The sequence below is a fragment of the Pecten maximus genome, chromosome 3, assembly GCF_902652985.1.
Source record: "Pecten maximus chromosome 3, xPecMax1.1, whole genome shotgun sequence".
NCBI classification, from domain to species: Eukaryota; Metazoa; Mollusca; class Bivalvia; order Pectinida; family Pectinidae; genus Pecten; species Pecten maximus.
In genome coordinates this window covers 6,174,891-6,196,497 of record NC_047017.1, presented here as the reverse complement: position 1 = coordinate 6,196,497, position 21,607 = coordinate 6,174,891, and the positions used below count along the sequence as shown (strand labels likewise).

At 34.4% G+C, this 21,607-nt stretch overlaps 1 protein-coding gene across 1 annotated transcript in view; it reads left to right on the top strand.

The window, feature by feature from the left end:
• Positions 1-40: 40 nt before the first annotated feature.
• LOC117323037 (son of sevenless homolog 2-like) overlaps positions 41-21,607 on the top strand; it is a 31,450-nt gene continuing 9,883 nt past the window's right edge. The window contains 19 exon segments of the mRNA XM_033878028.1: positions 41-425; positions 4,121-4,381; positions 5,181-5,264; positions 5,926-6,006; positions 6,365-6,559; positions 6,764-6,904; positions 7,292-7,402; positions 8,330-8,428; positions 11,494-11,621; positions 12,304-12,434; positions 13,032-13,220; positions 13,517-13,640; positions 13,886-13,969; positions 14,884-15,096; positions 15,837-15,956; positions 16,544-16,802; positions 17,971-18,126; positions 18,374-18,556; positions 19,243-19,360. Of these exon segments, the coding sequence (XP_033733919.1) occupies positions 339-425; positions 4,121-4,381; positions 5,181-5,264; positions 5,926-6,006; positions 6,365-6,559; positions 6,764-6,904; positions 7,292-7,402; positions 8,330-8,428; positions 11,494-11,621; positions 12,304-12,434; positions 13,032-13,220; positions 13,517-13,640; positions 13,886-13,969; positions 14,884-15,096; positions 15,837-15,956; positions 16,544-16,802; positions 17,971-18,126; positions 18,374-18,556; positions 19,243-19,360 (2,764 nt within the window). The 5' untranslated portion in view covers positions 41-338.

Genomic DNA, 21,607 nt, shown 5'->3' with positions numbered 1-21,607 from the left:
TCCGACAGGCGTAGTAAGCATGCGCATTACGATTCTTACTTTTAACTTCCTGTTGTGGTTTTGCGGAAGCTTTGGTACCAACAAAAGACAATATTTACACCTAAATTTCGGAAGTGGAGTATTTTAATGATGTGAATAATATACATGACACTACCATGATGCTACATATCGGGATGGAAAGTCGCTGGTAGCGTGAGAAAGGCCTAGCTATGTTGTTGACGTGAAGGTCACCAACACCGACACCTGCCGTAGCTTCAGGAGCATTTCAGAAATATAGTCAATCTTTTCAATCATGGTTTCGTGATGTGTTTTTGTTACTTGATCGAGCAACAGTAGGAATGTTTCCTGCAACAGGATCAGAGAATCTCTTCTCCGAAGAAAATGCTGCGAAATGGAAAGGCATATTCGTCAGCGCGTTGCATGGGGTAAGTCGAAAATCGGTCGAGATGCACAGCTGAGAAAGTGGAGAGTTGAATATCAAGCACTTGTATATAAGATGCGCAGTTTATTACACGATAGCTAATTGTCACTTATATCAATAACTAAATAGCATAACATATTTAAGACAGGACATCAGTGTTTATTAAACGGCACGATCCTCGAAATGTCACGGTAGACTTCGTTTTGACAGTTGACAGTCTTCTAGTCTTCTAAATCGACCTATTTAATATATCGGCCTTGCAATCAAGAACTTTTTTGTATCATGTGACAGGAAGACTTTTTCCGCGAAATACTACAACGATAACAAATTCCATTCTTTAGCCACCCTCTTGGCCTTTGTTTGTGTTTGATTAAACAAACAAACTGTTCATGTATTATATTTGTCTAGACTACATAAAAAATACTGCTGTATTTTTATAAAGCATTATCTTTGGATTTGGTAATTAAATAAACTACAATATGTTATTATAACAATGAAGAAGTTTTTGATTTTAAAAGTTATCATTCCTATAGAATTGAATAATGCTTATGTTTTACTTTCAAACTGTCAATTAGTTTACACATGTAGTTTGCTAATGATGGTAATTTCGACCAAGCTCAGTTCTTGCATTCTTGAAATTAAAATGTTCCTCATATTTGTTTGAATTACAATAAGACACAAGGGAAATTTTATGCACACTTGTAAAATAATTATTTATTATCATATTTTAAATGGATTGTCTGATTTATTTTATGTTTAACAAATTGAACTGCACTGGACTTTCTATTAAGGCATCCAGTATATCCTTTCAAAAGTTATCATTTTATTTGTATGTTAACAGTGTACTTATGTGCCATTTCATATATGGGATTGCATTTCTTGAGAACAATGTCAGTTGTAAAATATGGTTGTGTAAAGTCTACAGGTAAATAGATATTAACTGTAACTCTGTCAGGAAAAAATTATATCAATGTTATATATTTATATATTATGTACATGTGTTATTAAATATGTGACATGTACATGAAGCATTTTGAAAATCCTGAGAAAACATGACACAGTTAAGAAAATTGTGATCATGAAAATTAACTGTCCAATTCAGAAATATAGTATAAGAAATGATGATACATATATATAGATCTAGACCTTTCATAATTTCATTAATTAGACTAGCTATGAATAATAAAATCAAGTGATATTTTTACCCTTTTTTCATAGTTTTAAGGAAAATGGGAAAATGTTAACGTAATGAAACTTAAAAGTAAGCAACACTAATATTCAACAACAGGTAGTTGATATAATTTCAAGTGACTTGATTTTATTGCACTTTATAGAAGCTTGAATTTGAAGTGAACAGAATAGTTTGGTCACTGTTTCTATTCTAATGCTTACATTAATATTACAATTTTCAAACTTTAACCAGATATTTTTTTCTAGATTTTCTAATTGGGAACTTTGATTTCTATAAATAAAATAGTGAAAATGGTATCATTTTGAATTTGAAACATTCCCCCAAAATCAGGTTTTAAAAAAATACTGAAATCTAACCTTTAATAAATCTATTTTAAAATGCACAACACTTGATATATAATAATATGATTTGCAATAGATATTCCAAGGGGACTTGTATTAATTATTTACAAATCAATTTCCACCTGTTAGCATTCCATTGAGATCAATTTTCCATCTTTAAATATGATTTACATAGATACGCACTCAGATAGATTCTACACGTACCTCATTCATCAAAAGCATATCTAACCAATACTTTCAATCAATCAGTTTATCATTATTAAGAAATGTCTGGATCATTTTATTTAATATTGAAATATAATGATCAATAGAAATAATTCATAAAAAAAATAATTTAATTTATCAATTTGTCACCAGTTACAGATCAAAAGAATGGAATTTAGATCAAAAACTCTTATACATTTTGTATATATTATCATGTTGCAACATTATTTCAATTCTAGAATTGTAAAATTTTCAATGGGGTGAAAGTTAACGTACAAACAATGATCAATCTACAATTTATTTTCATGAGTCCTTTTCAACTGTATTGCTAAAAATGAGACCCACAATGTTAAATTCAAGCTTTTCCAGAAATTCTGTGTCCCATCATAATTCTCTGTAGGTACAGGACGACTCTGAACTTGGATACAGATTTATTTCTGACATGGGTCAACATTTTAATATACCAGTATGAATTAATAAAGGTATTTCATAAAATGTACAATACTAAACATATAAATTATCAGAAAATAAATTTCTAGTTCAGCTAAATTGAAAATATATAGCCTAGCTTAGGCCTACGTATACGCCTGCAGTTAGAAACTGGAGTGGACATAAAATTGGCTTTGTGGCCAATCTTATAATGTAAATATCTTTAATGGTTTAATATTTTGAGCATTTGCTGATAAAGAAACATTATATTTATAGATGTTCAATATAATGTTTGTAGCCAAAAATGTTGGTTGAACATAAACATGACTGTAACATTCTCATAGTGAAGATTTTCGAGATTGATGGCATTCCTGAGCTGCATGTAACCTATACATGTACTGTACATTTACCTATAATTAACTGTGATAGATAAACTTTGCTGTGGGAATTTCTCATCTACATTGTTGATTCTACGGTTTATGATGTAAACTACCTGTTGATATTGTGTCTAATTCAAAACCAGCCAGGCAAATAAAAATGTTATCCTTAATCCTTAATTAACATGTATACATTATACAATGAATGTAATTTAAACACAAAACATGTGGGAAATCTGGATGTTGAACAAATTAAATTCAGTGTCCCAGCTTATACCTAGCTAACAATCTTTTAAACAGTTTGACCCAAAATGATATCTTGCCCTATACTCACTGACTCCATGCTTTTGTGCCTTCAAATTCACTTAAGTGTTTTTGGCCATTTTCAAGCTAGGAAGTTGAATGGCTATCAAAGTCAAGATTCCTTTTCTAAGTAACCTTAGAAAAATATAAATATTTCTCAAACTTATTCTTCGCTATTTTACCCTGATGACTGTTAGCAGAAACACTTGTACATTATAAAATGTGACTTTACCGACGTCACATCCTTGCAATTGGGACTGAGTCAAATTGTCTGAAATGTCAATGTGTTAATTATATAAGTATTTGTCGACAATGGTAATCAAGCATTCATGCATGTCACCATTCTGGTAGATATGGTTGAATGATACAGAATGTTGTTAAACTCAAGTTTCAATGGAACAATTGCTTATTAATGCCAATTTAATTAAAATATAGATGCTCATTCTCACTACGCTACATTAACATCTAACAACATCGCATAAGGGTTCAGTTCTGGTTTTACCTTTGTTATCTCAATATTTCACTTTCAGGTCGAATTGTCAATTTTTCGATGTCATCGATCTCACCCATTCGTCACATATTATGCATCTGAAGCAACCATTTCAGTACAGCATGTATCTATACACTTCGTTGGACGAAATGACTTGAAACAGATTGACTGCTATAAATGCAAGCTATACACTGTAGTTATGCTATATATTATTTTGCACATACAAAATTCACTTCCAAAATTCTGTAAGTAGTAATTTGATTGGTTAATCCAAAATGTCATCCTGACCTGATCCCTTATGCGATGTAATATGGTTAATCTATTTGAACAAGATAATATTTTTACATTTACTTTAACCTACAGGTCCACCAGCAGGTGCACCCATCTCTTGTGGCGAAGGATGACGCTCTGGACTATATTGAAAGCCTCATTCTGAATCTGTTGGTCACACTTTGTGTATCACACCCACACTCGGTACAGGACATCATCGACCGAGTCAACAAGACCTTTCCTGACCCTATCGACAAATGGGCAATCCGTGACGCAAACAGCGCCTTAGAGAAAGGTCGCAAGAACACCCCACTTGTCCTGCCTGTGGATAAAATCCACACCCTCCTCATCAAGGTTTGTTAACATCTCTCTGTGATAAATTGTACAAGTATATCATGAAATTGTGGTTTGGTTTTATACACAAGCTACAAGTTTATAATATCAAAGGCATGAACTTGATGAAGACCCTTAGTCCATCCATTTCTGTCCAAACTGGAAAAATTGCCTTAATTGGAAAGTAGAAAATGTCGTAGACCATTGAGAGTATGTTCTTGACCCCAAAAATGTAAATTTGACCAGACCTAACCTTTGAGAGTATGTTCTTGACCCCAAAAATATAAATTTGACCCTCAGGTTTGAAGGGACATATGAATGACTACTTGACTACGTTTTAACCTTTGAGATTTCTGAGAAATAGTGATTTGACTTCTAAAATAGGAAATTGCTGAAAATCAAAAATGGATGCCCTCGAAAATGATCTCTTTTTTTTTCTTTTTTTTTTTGAGATAATTTAGATATTGCCTTCAGCACCATTTCCATCAAAAAAACAGTAGGATATACATTTCACAAACCTTTAATTTCTAATTATATATAATTTATGCATATATACAAAATGTATTGTTAATGGTGAGTCTTCAGGAGAGAAACTACAATTTTAAAACTTTGTTAGAATTAATAACAATGCCCTTGTTTGGTATTGTATTTGCCAATGTCTTGTCAATAAATTGATTAAAAATAAGTTTGAGCAAAGAGTGAAATGTAGGCAAGTAGACGTTGAGTTCAAGTAAAACAAAAATGTATTATCCTGGGCATGGGTATTCCTCGCAAATAAGAGTGAGAGTGGTTAATTGTATTTTTATACACTGTTATTCAGGAGGCTCTTGGATACAGGATCGAGTTCCAGGTAACTCTCTATATTGTTGCTGTGCTGGAATACATAGCTGCTGATATACTTAAGGTAAGTATCTATTGATAAGCTGTGTAGTCATTGTTTTCTGTTGTCATTACTGAAACATTATGAAGTACAAGGTTTTTACCTTATACATAGTTAACAGCATCATATGTATTAATGTAGTGTTGTTAATACCAAGTACGTGACAGAGTTTTCAAAAACTTCCTTCATTTAGTTAAACTTTACTTACAAACAGAAGCTTAATCATATTCAGTATGTAATTTAAAAATACACTGCCAGGGCTTTTTCTGAAGGATTTTTGGAGCCAGCAATAGGGCCCCATTCCGAATTAAAGTCATTTCATATTTAAGCCAAATTCCCAAAATTTGCAGTTTGTCCCTGGACATTTCCTTCCCTATTCACTAATTTTTATCCCAAAAAGAGGCCAAAAAAATCCCCATCCTAAACCAGTGAAAAAAGTCCTGCCTGCCCATGCCGGGCTTCGAAAGAGCAACAGCTCGCCCTCAAGGCAAGCATCCTACCCTCTATGCTAAAGGGAGTTTTGGTCTGAGTTAGTGAGGTGACCTTATATTCTCTTTGTTTACGTGTAATTTTAAGATATATACTCCATAGTTTAGTTTAGTATCATATGCGTTTAAATGAGTTTAGTGTTCAAATGCAACAAAGAACAAAGTAATTAAAAGTTTCTCATGGTATCCTTAACTAGCTGACGGGGAACTACGTAAGAAATATCAAGCATGCCGAGATTACGTCCCAGGACATCAAGGTGGCTATTTGTGCTGACCAGGTGAGTTTAAGAAAATTTGGCTTGTTTCTAAAAATAAAATGTTCGTTGATAAATCTACATGCTAGTCACGATTCCACGACTCTCAAAAGAATTTCGGGAAATACTTAAATTTAGCATTGTGGGGCTCTTTGTATTTAGTAACTCAATGCACTTAAAGAGGACTTGTGAAAATAAATCTAAGATTGGTCACTGATTTAAGTTAATTTGTTATTTCTGTGAATCAACAACTTAATATATTGATCTATTAGTAACAATATGTAGTTAAGTTTGGTTATAAAAATTTTGTCTTCCTTCTAAAAATTTTGTCTTCCTTCTAGTTAGAATCACAGATTTTGAAATATTTTCGATACCGTTTCAGGTTCTCATGGACATGTTCTCCCAGGAGGAAGATGTGTCACTTCCTGTTGTGGAGGAACCAATCAAAACGGAGTCCTTGAAATATGAGGATATCGTCAAAGATTTTATACATGAAGAGACGCAGTACATGAGAGACTTAAACATGATAATCAAGGTCTTCAGAGCTCCATTTGTCAGGCACTTTCCAAGGAGCAAGGTTGGTACTTCAAATAATTTTTCCCCTTTTTTTTGGGGGGGGGGGGGGGGGGGAGTAGCAATAAATCTCTTCCTCCACCTCCTTCCCCCTCCCCCTCAATCCTTCATCAGTGTTTGAGGGAGGAATACCACTCACTTATGTATAAATGAGATGTGGTATTAAAAATGTACTGAAATTTAATGATAATCTTCCTTTCATCTTCAGGACTTGGAAGTGATATTCAGCAACATACTGGACATCTATGAGTTCACTGCCAATCTGTTGAGTTCAGTGGAAGAACAGGTAGAAATGGCTGCGGAGAAAGACCTTCCACTGGTCGGAATCTGTTTCTTAGATATGGCAGAGGTGAGCTTCACTAATTGTCCTCGAACATATCAATAATAAATAATGTCACACAAATCTAATAAATTAGAAAAAAAAAACAGTAAAAAGTTAACTATTTAAACCTGTTTTTAATACTGAGAAAATTGATTTAAAAAAAAAAAATAAAAAATTACCATGGCACTTGTGCTAAGATTAAGCATACCGCATAGTAATATGACTATAAGTAGTTTTCAAGCATTTTCATTTGGCACCATGAAGTTATTGGATCAGCAACCGATATCCCATATTTCACATCTTTTACTTTGATTCATATATGTTGCTTTGTATCTCAGCTGTAATTATAGATTAGAATTCATAGAAAGGTAATGATTATATACCTGAATCATAAACATGTGATTCTGTATACAGGAGGAGGCATTCAATGTATATGAAAAATATGTGGATGACATGTTGGCGCCTCATGGAAAGGAACGACTTTACACCCTGCTACAGAGGGAGGATCTCAATGCTACTCTTCAGGTAAGTCTAAAGTGTTATAAAGGTCACTCTGGGGTCCAACAATGTCAGGACTACATTAAAGGTCATTCAAACGAGGTCACTGCTACTCTAAAGACAATTGTCATATGGGTTATATAGATAAAGATCTCACAGAGTTCAAACAATGTCTACTCTATAAGGCAGTATCATAGGGGTTATATCTTCATAGGTCGCTCAGAGGTCAAATAAAGGTCATTCAAACAAGGTCACTGTTACTCTAAAGTCAATTATCATAGGGGTTAAATAGATAAAGGTCACACAGAGTTCAAACAAGGTCAACTCTTCAGGGCGGTATCATAGGGGTTATATCTTTGTAGGTTGCTCAGAGGTCAAATAAGTTCAAATCTATGCATTACAGGTCAGTCTAAAGGGTTAAATATAGGTCACTAGGTCAAACAAGGTCAACTGTACAGGTCAGCATTGTTGTATTATATCTATATAGGTCACTTGGTCAAACAAGGTCAACTGTACAGGTCAGCATTATTGGTATTATATCTATATAGGTCAGTAGGTCAAACAAGGTCAACTGTACAGGTCAATATTGTTGTATTATATCTATATAGGTCACTTGGTCAAACAAGGTCAACTGTACAGGTCAACATTATTGGTATTACATGTATATCTATATAGGTCACTAGGTCAAACAAGGTCAACTGTACAGGTCAATATTGTTGGTATTATGTATAAGTAGGTCACTGAGGGGTCAAGCATGGTCTACTCTAGATTTCGAAACAGGCAATGCTTTAGAAATCTACCAATTAATGAACTGCATGTCCAATGTAAAGTCACTGAAGATCCCCTCAAATTACATGTAGCATTAATACCTTGGTTTATGATATATACATGGAGAGATATTGACTTGTCTTCTATAGATATGAAATATTTAATTGTTTGTGTTTGACTTTACAGAATGAAGGCCATGGATTTAAGGACGCCATGAAGTATGTACTCCCGAAGTTGTTACTTGGACCCATATACCATTGTCTCCACTACTTCGAGGTCATCAAGGTCAGTTAAGAGAATGTATCACATTTTGTTTGGGAAGGAAGGGGTATAATGGATTGACTGATATACGCAATAATCAGATAGGCTATGCTTTGGCCAATATACATAATGTATGTTACTTGCCTCCTATTTTTTCGGCAAAGATATAGTCTAAGAATAACTGTTTAACTAATAATGTCTATTGTGTGTGTCACGGATGAGGAAGTACATGCAGTTAGAGGCCAAGTATATATCATTGTGTAAGTATGCATTGTTTGTAAGTTATGTTAATATTTATGTGTACATGTTTATGTGTACATTACAGGCCCTGATAAGTACATGTAAATTATAGTCCCTGTGTATGTGTGTATATGTGTACATTACAGGCCCTGATCAGCACATATAAGTTGGAGTCCCTGTGTACATGTTTATGTGTATATTACAGGCCCTGATCAGTACGTGTAAGTTAGAGTCCCTGTGTATGTGTGTATATGTGTACATTACAGGCCCTGATCAGTACGTGTAAGTTAGAGTCCCTGTGTACGTGTGTATATGTGTACATTACAGGCCCTGATCAGTACATGTAAGTTAGAGTCCCTGTGTACGTGTGTATATGTGTACATTACAGGCCCTGATCAGTACATATAAGTTAGAGTCCCTGTGTACGTGTGTATATGTGTACATTACAGGCCCTGATCAGTACGTGTAAGTTAGAGTCCCTGTGTACGTGTGTATATGTGTACATTACAGTCACTGATCAGTACGTGTAAGTTATAGTCCCTGTGTACGTGTGTATATGTGTACATTACAGTCACTGATCAGTACGTGTAAGTTATAGTCCCTGTGTACGTGTGTATATGTGTACATTACAGTCACTGATCAGTACGTATAAGTTATAGTCCCTGTGTACGTGTGTATATGTGTACATTACAGTCACTGATCAGTACATGTAAATTATAGTCCCTGTGTACGTGTGTATATGTGTACATTACAGTCCCTGATCAGTACATGTAAGTTATAGTCCCTGTGTACGTGTATATGTGTACATTACAGTCACTGATCAGTACGTGTAAGTTATAGTCCCTGTGTACGTGTATATGTGTACATTACAGTCCCTGATCAGTACGTGTAAGTTAGAGTCCCTGTGTACGTGTGTATATGTGTACATTACAGTCACTGATCAGTACGTGTAAGTTATAGTCCCTGTGTACGTGTGTATATGTGTACATTACAGGCCCTGATCAGTACATGTAAGTTATAGTCCCTGTGTACGTGTATATGTGTATATTACAGGCCCTGATCAGTACATATAAGTTAGAGTCCCTGTATACGTGTATATGTGTACATTACAGGCCCTGATCAGTACGTGTAAGTTATAGTCCCTGTGTACGTGTTTATGTGTACATTACAGTCACTGATCGGTACGTGTAAGTTATAGTCCCTGTGTATGTGTATATGTGTATATTACAGTCACTGATCGGTACGTGTAAGTTATAGTCCCTGTGTATGTGTATATGTGTATATTACAGTCACTGATCAGTACGTGTAAGTTATAGTCCCTGTGTATGTGTATATGTGTATATTACAGTCACTGATCGGTACGTGTAAGTTATAGTCCCTGTGTATGTGTATATGTGTATATTACAGTCACTGATCAGTACGTGTAAGTTAGAGTCCCTGTGTACGTGTATATGTGTACATTACAGTCACTGATCAGTACTTGTAAATTATAGTCCCTGTGTATGTGTTTATGTTTACATTACAGTCACTGATCAGTACGTGTAAGTTAGAGTCCCTGTGTACGTGTGTATGTGTACATTACAGGCCCTGATCAGTACGTGTAAGTTAGAGTCCCTGTGTACATGTGTATATGTGTACATTACAGGCACTGATCAGTACGTGTAAGTTATATATAGTCCCTGTGTATGTGTTTATGTTTACATTACAGGCCCTGATCAGTACTTGTAAGTTAGAGTCCCTGTGTACGTGTGTATATGTGTACATTACAGTCACTGATCAGTACGTGTAAGTTAGAGTCCCTGTGTACATGTGTATATGTGTACATTACAGGCACTGATCAGTACGTGTAAGTTATATATAGTCCCTGTGTATGTGTTTATGTTTACATTACAGGCCCTGATCAGTACGTGTAAGTTAGAGTCCCTGTGTACGTGTGTATATGTGTACATTACAGGCACTGATCAGTACGTGTAAGTTATATATAGTCCCTGTGTACGTGTATATGTGTACATTACAGTCACTGATCAGTACGTGTAAGTTAGAGTCCCTGTGTACATGTGTATATGTGTACATTACAGTCACTGATCAGTACATATAAGTTAGAGTCCCTGTGTACGTGTGTTTATGTGTACATTACAGGCCCTGATCAGTACGTGTAAGTTAGAGTCCCTGTATACGTGTATATGTGTACATTACAGGCCCTGATCAGTACGTGTAAGTTAGAGTCCCTGTGTACGTGTGTATATGTGTACATTACAGGCGCTGATCAGTACGTGTAAGTTAGAGTCCCTGTGTATGTGTATATGTGTACATTACAGGCCCTGATCAGTACGTGTAAGTTAGAGTCCCTGTGTACGTGTGTATATGTGTATATTACAGTCACTGATCAGTACGTGTAAGTTAGAGTCCCTGTGTACGTGTGTATATGTGTACATTACAGTCACTGATCAGTACGTGTAAGTTATAGTCCCTGTGTACGTGTGTATATGTGTACATTACCGGCCCTGATCAGTACGTGTAAGTTATAGTCCCTGTGTACGTGTGTATATGTGTACATTACAGGCCCTGATCAGTACGTGTAAGTTATAGTCCCTGTGTACGTGTGTATATGTGTACATTACAGTCACTGATCAGTACATATAAGTTATAGTCCCTGTGTATGTGTGTATATGTGTACATTACAGTCACTGATCAGTACGTGTAAGTTAGAGTCCCTGTGTACGTGTGTATATGTGTACATTACAGGCCCTGATCAGTACGTGTAAGTTATAGTCCCTGTGTACGTGTATATGTGTACATTACAGATCATGTGTTTGTAATTAGTTTCTGTATATATGTGTACATTACAGGCCCTGATCAGTACGAGTCCTAATGAGGAGGACCAAGAGAGTCTAGAACAGGCCAGTGGACTTCTCACCTTCCTCAAGGCTATGTTGGAACGCAAATTCTCCGGGAATCTGCCAAAGAAGAAACCCTGGTATGTCCACAACTTCATCCTATCGAGTCAACAAACCTGAAAAAAATGAAGTTTAACACATTCTGTGAACTTGAATAAGCATCATGGGTAGAGCTTTTAGAATCTGATAGATGTTTATATATATGACCATGATTATGATATTAAGTTTTGATTGAGCTGGTGACAAACTAAACATGTTTATCATTAGCTCACCGGTTACAAGTAATGGTGAGCTAATGCTGTACCCCCGGCGTCCACGTCCCACCCAAAGACTTTAAGTCTTTGGAGTAAGTTTTTGGAAAGGTTGTAAGTCCAAAAATATACACCTCACACCCTTCTAATTTGGTTTATACATCCATTAGAGGTCTAAGAGTGATATTATGTGACATACAATTTCAAAATGACATGCTTATACATACATAAAAATGAATGCATAGTGTGATTGCTGCTGCCGGTGAGCTTCGCAATCATTGATTGCACTTATATGAACAGTTGATATAAGATATTTCTAGACCTTATTATCAAAACACATATACTTCAAATCACAATATCATTATGAGGTGTTAAATGGATAGATCACTTTGTACCCCAAATTGTTTTCTCAATTTTTTATTTTTTTTTCAAAATGCACATTTAAAAATTTGATATGTGAAGAATGCTTACAAAACCTCAAATAATGATAACATGTTGATGTTATTTACAGGGAGACATCACTCCGACTCCAGGGTAAAACTGGACGCCAAGCTGTTGTACAAAAAATGTCCGATCTCCAGAAAAGTATAGATGGTTGGGAAGGCAAAGACATCTGGCAGAGCTGTAGTGAATTCATTCTAGGTAAATTACTCATCTGATCTTATATGTCGGGTCAAGGTTAACAAATCCATGTATATCAGGTCAAGGTCAGATCCGAGTATATCAGTCAAGTTCAGATCTGAGTAAATCAGTCAAGTTCAGATCCGAGTAAATCAGTCAAGTTCAGATCCGAGTAAATCAGTCAAGTTCAGATCCGAGTAAATCAGTCAAGTTCAGATCCGTGTAAATCAGTCAACTTCAGATCAGAGTTTATCAGGTCTAGGTCAGATTTGAATATACTGGTCAAGATTATATCTGAGTATACCAGTCAAGGTCGGATCAAAGTATATCGGTCATGTTCAGATCCAAGTATATCGGTCAAGATTAAATCCATGTATATAAGGTCAAGGTCAGATCCATGTTTATCAGTCAAGGTCGAGTCTATGTATATAAGGTCAAGGTAAAATCCATGCATTCAAGTTTGAAGGTCAAACATTTCCATGCATTGGTAAGGTCAAAGAAGTGGCATTGTTCATATTAGGTACATAAATCATGTGCATATATATTATGGGATTTATGTAAATACCTGTCTTTAATGCTCTGATTGTATAATAATAAACAAGTACACCATTTTAACAGAGGGTGTTCTCAGCAAGCAAGTGAGGGGCAGACCTACAGAACGCCATGTCTTCCTGTTTGATGGCCTGATCATCATGTGTAAACAGAATATGAGACGCACCTCCGTCACCAGTGCTTCTGGAGACTTTAAACTCAAGGAGAAGTTCTTGATCAGAAAAATAGAGATTCGAGACAGAGAGGATACTGAGGGTATGTGTATCATTCGGTTGAAGCAATACAGACATATCAGATATATCTTAAGCAAATTTTCTACTGATCATAAATTTAAGGATAATTTTTGGTTATGAATATGATATGGGAGAATTTCAAGATATTCATTTGAAAAAAAATGATGGAATTTTCCTTTGTGTATCGGTATTGCTCATTACGAAAATCTTAAACAGTGAGATTTTAAGCAAAAAATTGTGACAATACCAAAATTTTGCATAAAAGTTGTCCGGATTTATTTACAATAAGGTTAGTTTTATGACTGTTTCTGTCTCCAGAGTGCAAGCACTGCTTTGAGATCCAGCTGCGTGACCATACCAACAATGGTGTTCTATTGAGTTCTAAGTCTGCCGAGGATAAAGCCAACTGGATGGCCGCTTTAATTTCATTACAGACAAGGAGGTAAGAATGAACAGCACACTCATTGTCTCTTGTTTATGTTTACTGTCAGCTTGTATTTAGTTTTTTCAGCTATCCCAGTTCTTTGGTTTTGTGAATTGATAATTTCAACAATGATGTATTCAGATATTAAAATTTTCAATTTGATGTTACCATAACTGTTTTTTTCTGAGATAATCATACCACTTGAATTTCAAATTATTAATGAACTAGTGCTGTTTAATATGGGTTGTTTTGTCCTATTACAGTATGTTAGAGAGACGGTTAGACAGCATCATCCGTGACGAGGAAAAGCTTCAGCCTCTCAAGTTACCTCCCCCTGAAATTTACAGGTAAGTCAAGCATATATGGAAACAAATTTTAATGGTAGGCCAAGAAATTATTGGCTTCCTCAGAAATTTAATGGTAAGTCAGGTGTATATTGAACGAAATTTTATAAGTAAGCCAAGAAATGATTGCTTTCCCAGAAACTACTGGTAAGTAAACGTCAAGAATATATCCAACCAAATTATATAGTAAGCCAAGTTGAGGAAATTATTGGCTTCCCCAGAAATTTATAGGTAAAAAAATTGTCAAGATCAAGATCTCCCAGAAAATAGGTTTATCAAAAAATTATTTGCTTCCCATGCAAGAAATATATACAGACTTGATAAATAATCACCTCTAATTGCTCTGGATTGCATGTGACAGGCATGTTCAGTGAGGTAGTAACCAACCTCTACAAGAGACCCAACCTCAAAATGACCCTGGCTGTTCATGGGGCACTAAAACCAAGCAAAACAACAAACAACCACAATGATATTAGGGAATAATTTGATGTGTCATTAATGCCTTATAGCACCTTATAAAAACAGGTTATCTGTTTTGTTAATACCAAGAATTATCAGAGGTAGATTAAAGTTGATGAAATAAAGCTTTTGAATCATGAACTTCAGCATATTTTGAAGAAATATAGACTCTTTCCAGTATTGATATTTCCAGGTTTCACATGGAAGAAAAAAAACCATTTGGGATTATCATATTGTGGTATTGCAATCCACTTAACAAGCATGTCATATTTCTTAGCTGTAATAAAAAATTAATGATAACACAATCTGAGTATGATATAGATTTTCAAGATATTTCCTTTTTCTGACGTGTAGGTGTTACAAATTCATTTTGAGAAAGCAGAAAAAAATGAAGAAAAGAAAACTACAGCAAATGTGATAGTTGTTTGTTTTAGATATATCTTTCAATTATCCTACAGATTTTCTGTGGAGGATTCACAAGAAAACATTGTGTTTGAGGACCGGCGTCAGCTGCCCATTGAGAGCCCTCTCATCAAAGGGGGCCTACTACTGAAGCTGGTGGAGAGGCTCACCTATCACATGTACGCCGACCCCAAGTTTGTCAAGACATTCCTCACCACCTACCGATCTTTCTGTAAACCTCATGAACTCCTTGAGCTTCTCAAACAAAGGTATGTAGCTTCAAGTATTTGACTAATCGTGTCATAAAGTCAAATATATTCATGGGTTTTGAATATGTATTACTGTTTATGAAGTTGGATGGTTTTCTGAAGCATAACACATCATTGGTTAGTCAGTTTCAGTCGACAGATACCCTAGCTGGAGTGCTGGATTAATGGTGACTGGGTTAATTATAATGCTCAAGAGATATCTGCCTAAATCAGATAATTTTGTATTCTCACATTTCATCTTACCTGGCAAAATATGATGGCCTTAAAAATGAGTGGTTAAGTTTAACCAAGTTGTAGCTAGGTCTGGGTTGAAATATATAAAATTTGAGGCTTTTGATTGCTTGATCATATGTCTGTCATATGGATTATGTATTACGCGTATTATTTGACCATTGTTCCACAATACATTCCACAAAGCATACAGCTGAAAATGAGATGACTTTAAAAATAAGCCAGACTCAAAAATAAGCCCTTACCAAAGGAACATAATACATAAGTCATGACTTAAAATTTTTATTTCAAGATTTTATGGTATGAACCCTGAGTATTCCAGTTTACTTTTGAAACATGTAATCTAAAGAAACTGAAAACTTATGATGTTTGATATGTTTTTGAGGCCCCTGGTTTACATAAGTTTAACAGCAGATTTTGTGTATTGTGGTATTACGGTAAAACAGTAGTAATCTGACCTGTGTTTGTGCAAACAACAAAAACCTGATAGTGTATCTGTTTTCTTTCAGGTTTGACATACCAGAGTTTCCCTTAAAATCCCAGACAGAACTACCGGAGCAAGAGAGCCAGCAAGCTCGTGATGATCTGAAGAGATTCCGTAAGGAGTACATCAAACCGGTGCAATTTCGGTAAAGTCCCAGCATTTTAGAGTTACTCTTATCTATTAGTGGCAACGTAAATACAGCTCTGTTATCTTTTAAGCCCATTTATTTCCAGAATTGTCTTTCAATTAAAATTCATTTTGTTTGTTGTAAATGCTTCTAGTGTATCAAGTTGTATGTTCCACTGTGATAATTACAACAACAACAACAACAAAAAAACAAAAAAATGATTAAAATGATAACAGTAATAGACTTTTACTTTTCCTTTTTCCTGTTACTCTCCCTAAACATGAAACCTCAATCTTCATTTACTAAACATTTTAATCAAACCAGAACACAGCAGGATGTTTGAAATTTTTTTGAAGTTTCATTTTCATTGTTAGCAATGTATGAGAAAGAGGTGTTTAAACTATGATTAGGTGATTAAAACTATGAGCTCATAGGGAATGACAGAATGTCTTTGTTTTTAATTGATGTTTTACTGGGATTTGGAGTTTAAAACAATGCAGTAAATAAGGGCTGTAAAGATCTGTTAGATATTTTTGTGTCCTAAAAAATGTGGGAGGTCAGATAAGTACAAATGATTAAAACTATTTACTATGTTCTAATTACAGAGTGGTGAATGTGTTGCGACACTGGGTTGACCATCACTACTACGACTTTGAGCGGGACATGTCTCTACTCTACAAACTCCAGGAGTTCCTTGCTGGGGTCAAGGGTAAGGCCATGAAGAAGATGGCCGAGTCCATTATCAAGGTCATTCATCGGCGCTTTGAGAGCCAAAGCACAGAGCGCGAGTTCACCTATCAGAAACCTCTACCCAATGTTGAGTGGCATTTGACAAGAGAACCCAAGGCATTTGACCTCATGACGGTAAGGTTCAATTCTATGTGATGTAAATTGAAGGATTGATATAAAAGCTTCTCTGTTGATGGTTTCGAATATAGGATTAATAATTCTCATTGATATCCTGAACAAATTATTTATTTTATTTTCCGAACTTTCAGCTAGTAGACTTCTGAAATGTATCTTAGACAACACCAATCCTAGTGTGACGTTTCACACATCTAAACTAAAGTAAATTTTTGACTACTCTGGTTCCAGTTAAGAGTCTGGTTTGTTCATCCGTCTTTTGTCAAAAAAAAGTGTTAATGACTTCTCTGTCAATGTCTTTGAATATCCTACAGAGATCACATATCTATATCCTACAGAGATCACATATCTATATCCTACAGAGATCACATATCTATATCCTACAGAGATCACATATCTATATCCTACAGAGATCACATATGTATATTCTACAGAGATCACATATCTATATTCTACAGAGATCCATATCTATATTCTACAGAGATCACATATCTATATCCTACAGAGATCACATATCTATATCCTACAGAGATCACATATCTATATCCTACAGAGATCACATATCTATATCCTACAGAGATCACATATCTATATCCTACAGAGATCACATATCTATATTCTACAGAGATCACATATCTATATTCTACAGAGATCACATATCTATATTCTACAGAGATCACATATCTATATCATACAGAGATCACATATCTATATCCTACAGAGATCACATATCTATATCCTACAGAGATCACATATCTATATCCTACAGAGATCACATATCTATATCCTACAGAGATCACATATCTATATCATACAGAGATCACATATCTATATTCTACAGAGATCACATATCTATATTCTACAGAGATCACATATCTATATCATACAGAGATCACATATATATATCCTACAGAGATCACATATCTATATTCTACAGAGATCACATATCTATATCATACAGAGATCACATATCTATATTCTACAGAGATCACATATCTATATTCTACAGAGATCACATATCTATATTCTACAGAGATCACATATCTATATTCTACAGAGATCACATATCTATATCATACAGAGATCACATATCTATATCCTACAGAGATCACATATCTATATCAATGATTTCTATATCCTAAATAGATGGATTTTCTTTATGTTACAGCTACATCCCATAGAGATTGCGCGTCAGGTGACCTTGTTGGAGTTTGACCTTTATCGTGCTGTACAACCCTCAGAGCTGATTGGCTGTGCATGGATGAGAAGTGACAAGCAAAATACGTCTCCTAACCTGTTAAAGATGATAGCATTTACCAATAATGTAAGTTTTCTGTAACCATTTATAACCCCAAAACAATTTCTTGAAACTCCTTAAAGACTCTCTGTCTATACAGATACTTCCTTGAATTGTTCCAGAGTTGGTGATAATTATGGCTTTAATAAAATAACGGGCAAGATAAAATTAAGCCCAGAAAATTCCCTCATATGTTCTTCTATAACTGAATACTGCATGTGATCGATGTATTTCCCAGGGGTTTGTGGTTGAATAATTATAATTTTTGTTGCAGTTTACGTTTTGGATGGAGAAATGCATTGTGATGGCGGAGAATATAGAGGAGAGGGTGGCCATTGTGTGCCGCATTTTAGAGATTATGCTCGTTTTCCAAGAGTTGAACAATTTTAATGGTGTTTTAGAAATAGTTAGTGCAATAAATTCCGCTCCAGTGTACCGACTGGAACATACCTTTGAGGTAAGTTTATTCTCCATCTCACATAATTTCCATGTTCAGTTTGTAATGACTGAAAGTAAGTGATGCTTGGAAATTTGACTTGAAAGTTTAGTGTTGAGCTCAGTTTCTCAGAAAGCCAGTGTTATGCAAACCTAGCCTGGTACTTATTTCATCATTTTAGTATGTTTTGTGGGTTAGGAATATCAGATTTGAGAAATAGTTCTTAATTACATTTGCATTTCACTCAAAACATTTGCCTATGGTCAAAGTAAAACATGTTCTGTTATATCAGATTTACTTTCTATGGGAACAGTGATATGTTTTCGGTAAAATGTAATATTAAGGTCATTTTAAGAAATTCCTCAAGATTGATTAAAAAATCAATAGATTTTTCATTGGACTTAAAAACATGTTAAGTTATATTGAAACCAGTACCTGTAGTATATTGCAACTTCTCACGTGTTAGGTGGATTCGAAAATAAAACTAATTTTTTTTTGTGAATTGTTAGAATTAGAATTTTTTATGAAATTTGCCATTTGTTTTGCAATGTATAATGTTAAACATCGTTGTTTATAACATTCATAGGCTGCTTGTGTTATTGCTGAAATAACATGGAAGTTTGGTAGTTTTTTGTGAAAAATATAAATAAAACTAATATAAATATTGCCATAATTTATCAAACATTTTCATGACCTTTTCTTTACAGGAGATCCCTCATAGGTTTATGAAGTCTTTCAATGAAGCCAGGGAACTCAATTCTGATCACTTCAAGAAATACGTTGAAAAACTAAGGTCTATAAATCCTCCATGTGTACCGTTTCTTGGTAAGTCATGTAACATCTGTAAACAACACTTATTTTCAGTATTATCCCTTAGTGTATGATTTTAGTGTTTGGGGAGAGCTTATTTGTGAACCCCTTTTAGTTGAATACTACTATTCTAAAATAATTAAAATGATATTGCAACACTGAAGAAGAGTCTTATATATGGATAAATGAATTAAAAGTGTATATTACCTGATATATCTTATTGTGTAAAGATAGTGTTACTAAGAAGATTTAAAGTGTAGTTAGAATCCTCTTTCACCAGTTTGTAAGGTATTACTGCCTACCTGACCTATTGAGTAAACGTAGTTATAATATGTATAGGTCATCTTTTGACATAAATAAAGGATCTTTGTAAACAAATGTCAATGTAACCTTTTATCAAACAAATTTGATAATTTGAAGGCTTGTGACACCCCAAATTATTAATATTAAGTTTAATTTAAATAACCACTACTGCCCAGCAAAGTCATTACAAATCTATTACAAACCCATTACAAAACCATTAAAAACACTGATTCCATTAAAATTGGCCATTATTTCTCGTTTCCATTTTTGGGACAAACCTGGAGTTAAGTAATGTAATGGGCATTATTTTTCTAAATTTCAATTACTTTCCTATTAATATTTTCTTTGTAATGGTCATTAACAAAATAATGGCCATTACTTCATGTTTTGTATTTTTCTTAATGGCCTTTATTCTGTTTGTAATGGCCATTAGAGTGGAGTCATCATAATGTTATGGCCATTACTAACTGTGGATTTTATGTACTCCCATAACATTTTCCATTTAATGGCCACAACAAATTATGATCACAATGTAATGGCAATTATTTATTGGTAACTTCATGTAATGCCCATTACATTTTCCATTTAATGGCCATAACAAATTATGATCACAATGCAATGGCCATTACTTATTGGTACCTTCATGTAATGCCCATTACATTTACCATTTAATGACCATAACAAATTATGGTCATAATGCAATAGCCATTACTTAATGGTACCTTTATGTAATGCCATTACATTTGTTATTCCTCATAAGTGACATTTTTTTTCTTGTAATGGCCATTACAAATATTACAAATATCATCACATCATATTGTAATATATATGACAATGTTTAATATACTACCATGAATTGTTGACCTTAAATTAATGTATTATTTCAGTATCTTATTTTTCATTATATTGTTATTGTTGAATTCCATGTCTATATTACAATTTTGTTGTTGGCTTAAAGAAGAATAAGGAAACTGTACAGGCTTACTAAACCCCTTCACAATAAAAAAAAACTTCAAATTTCCCGCCAAATTTTCCCGCCAAATTTTTCCCGCCCAATAACTTCAAGCAGGAGAGTTCCAATACATGGCAGCCATGAGGCTTTTCTCACACATATGAACAACATGTTATTTTACAAATGAAGGGAAGTATTTATCTTTAATACCTGGTTCATGATTAATTCAACTCTGGAAGTATGTCAACCTGTTTATAGGTAAGAATTAACTTAAAACCAATCACCATGCATGTGACCTAAATTTACATAGTGTACATTATATTCAAACAGCTTTGGCATTTCTTAAATTGTATTGCCTATTCAACCAAATTGTACAAACACACATCATATGTACATTGAGAATTAATGCAATAATGAACATAAATCACTCTTACATATATCTGAAGAATATTAAAAGGATTTTGGGTCCACATGATTGTGTACTGTGAATATCCATTTTTGAAGCAGTTATCAATTTGAAACAAATGATGGATCACTTTGAATGCAATTTTTAATGGAAGGACTACATGTACAACGATATTGTCAAACATGCATAGTGATACAGTTCATGATGAACTTTGATGAAATTAAGTGGTAAAATGCATTTTCTAAATTTTCTGAATGCGTCTTATGTAATGGTCACATGTAGGTCCGTTAATTTTGTATACCTGTATATATATAATGGCCATTACAATACACTTTTGTTTGTAAAAACGTAATGGCCATTACCATTGTGTTGATCTTTAAACAGTTTTTGTACTTTAAAAGTAATGGTCATTATATTTGTAAAAATTATGGCCATTAAAGTGTATTTTCTTGTAATGGTCTTTTAGTTTTGTACACCTTTAATGGCCATTACACCTTTTCTTACGAAATGTAATGGCCATTACAGAGTACACTTCAGAAAGTAATGACACCGTTAATGGGCATTACAAAAATGGTTTTGCTCCAAACCTAATGGCCATTAC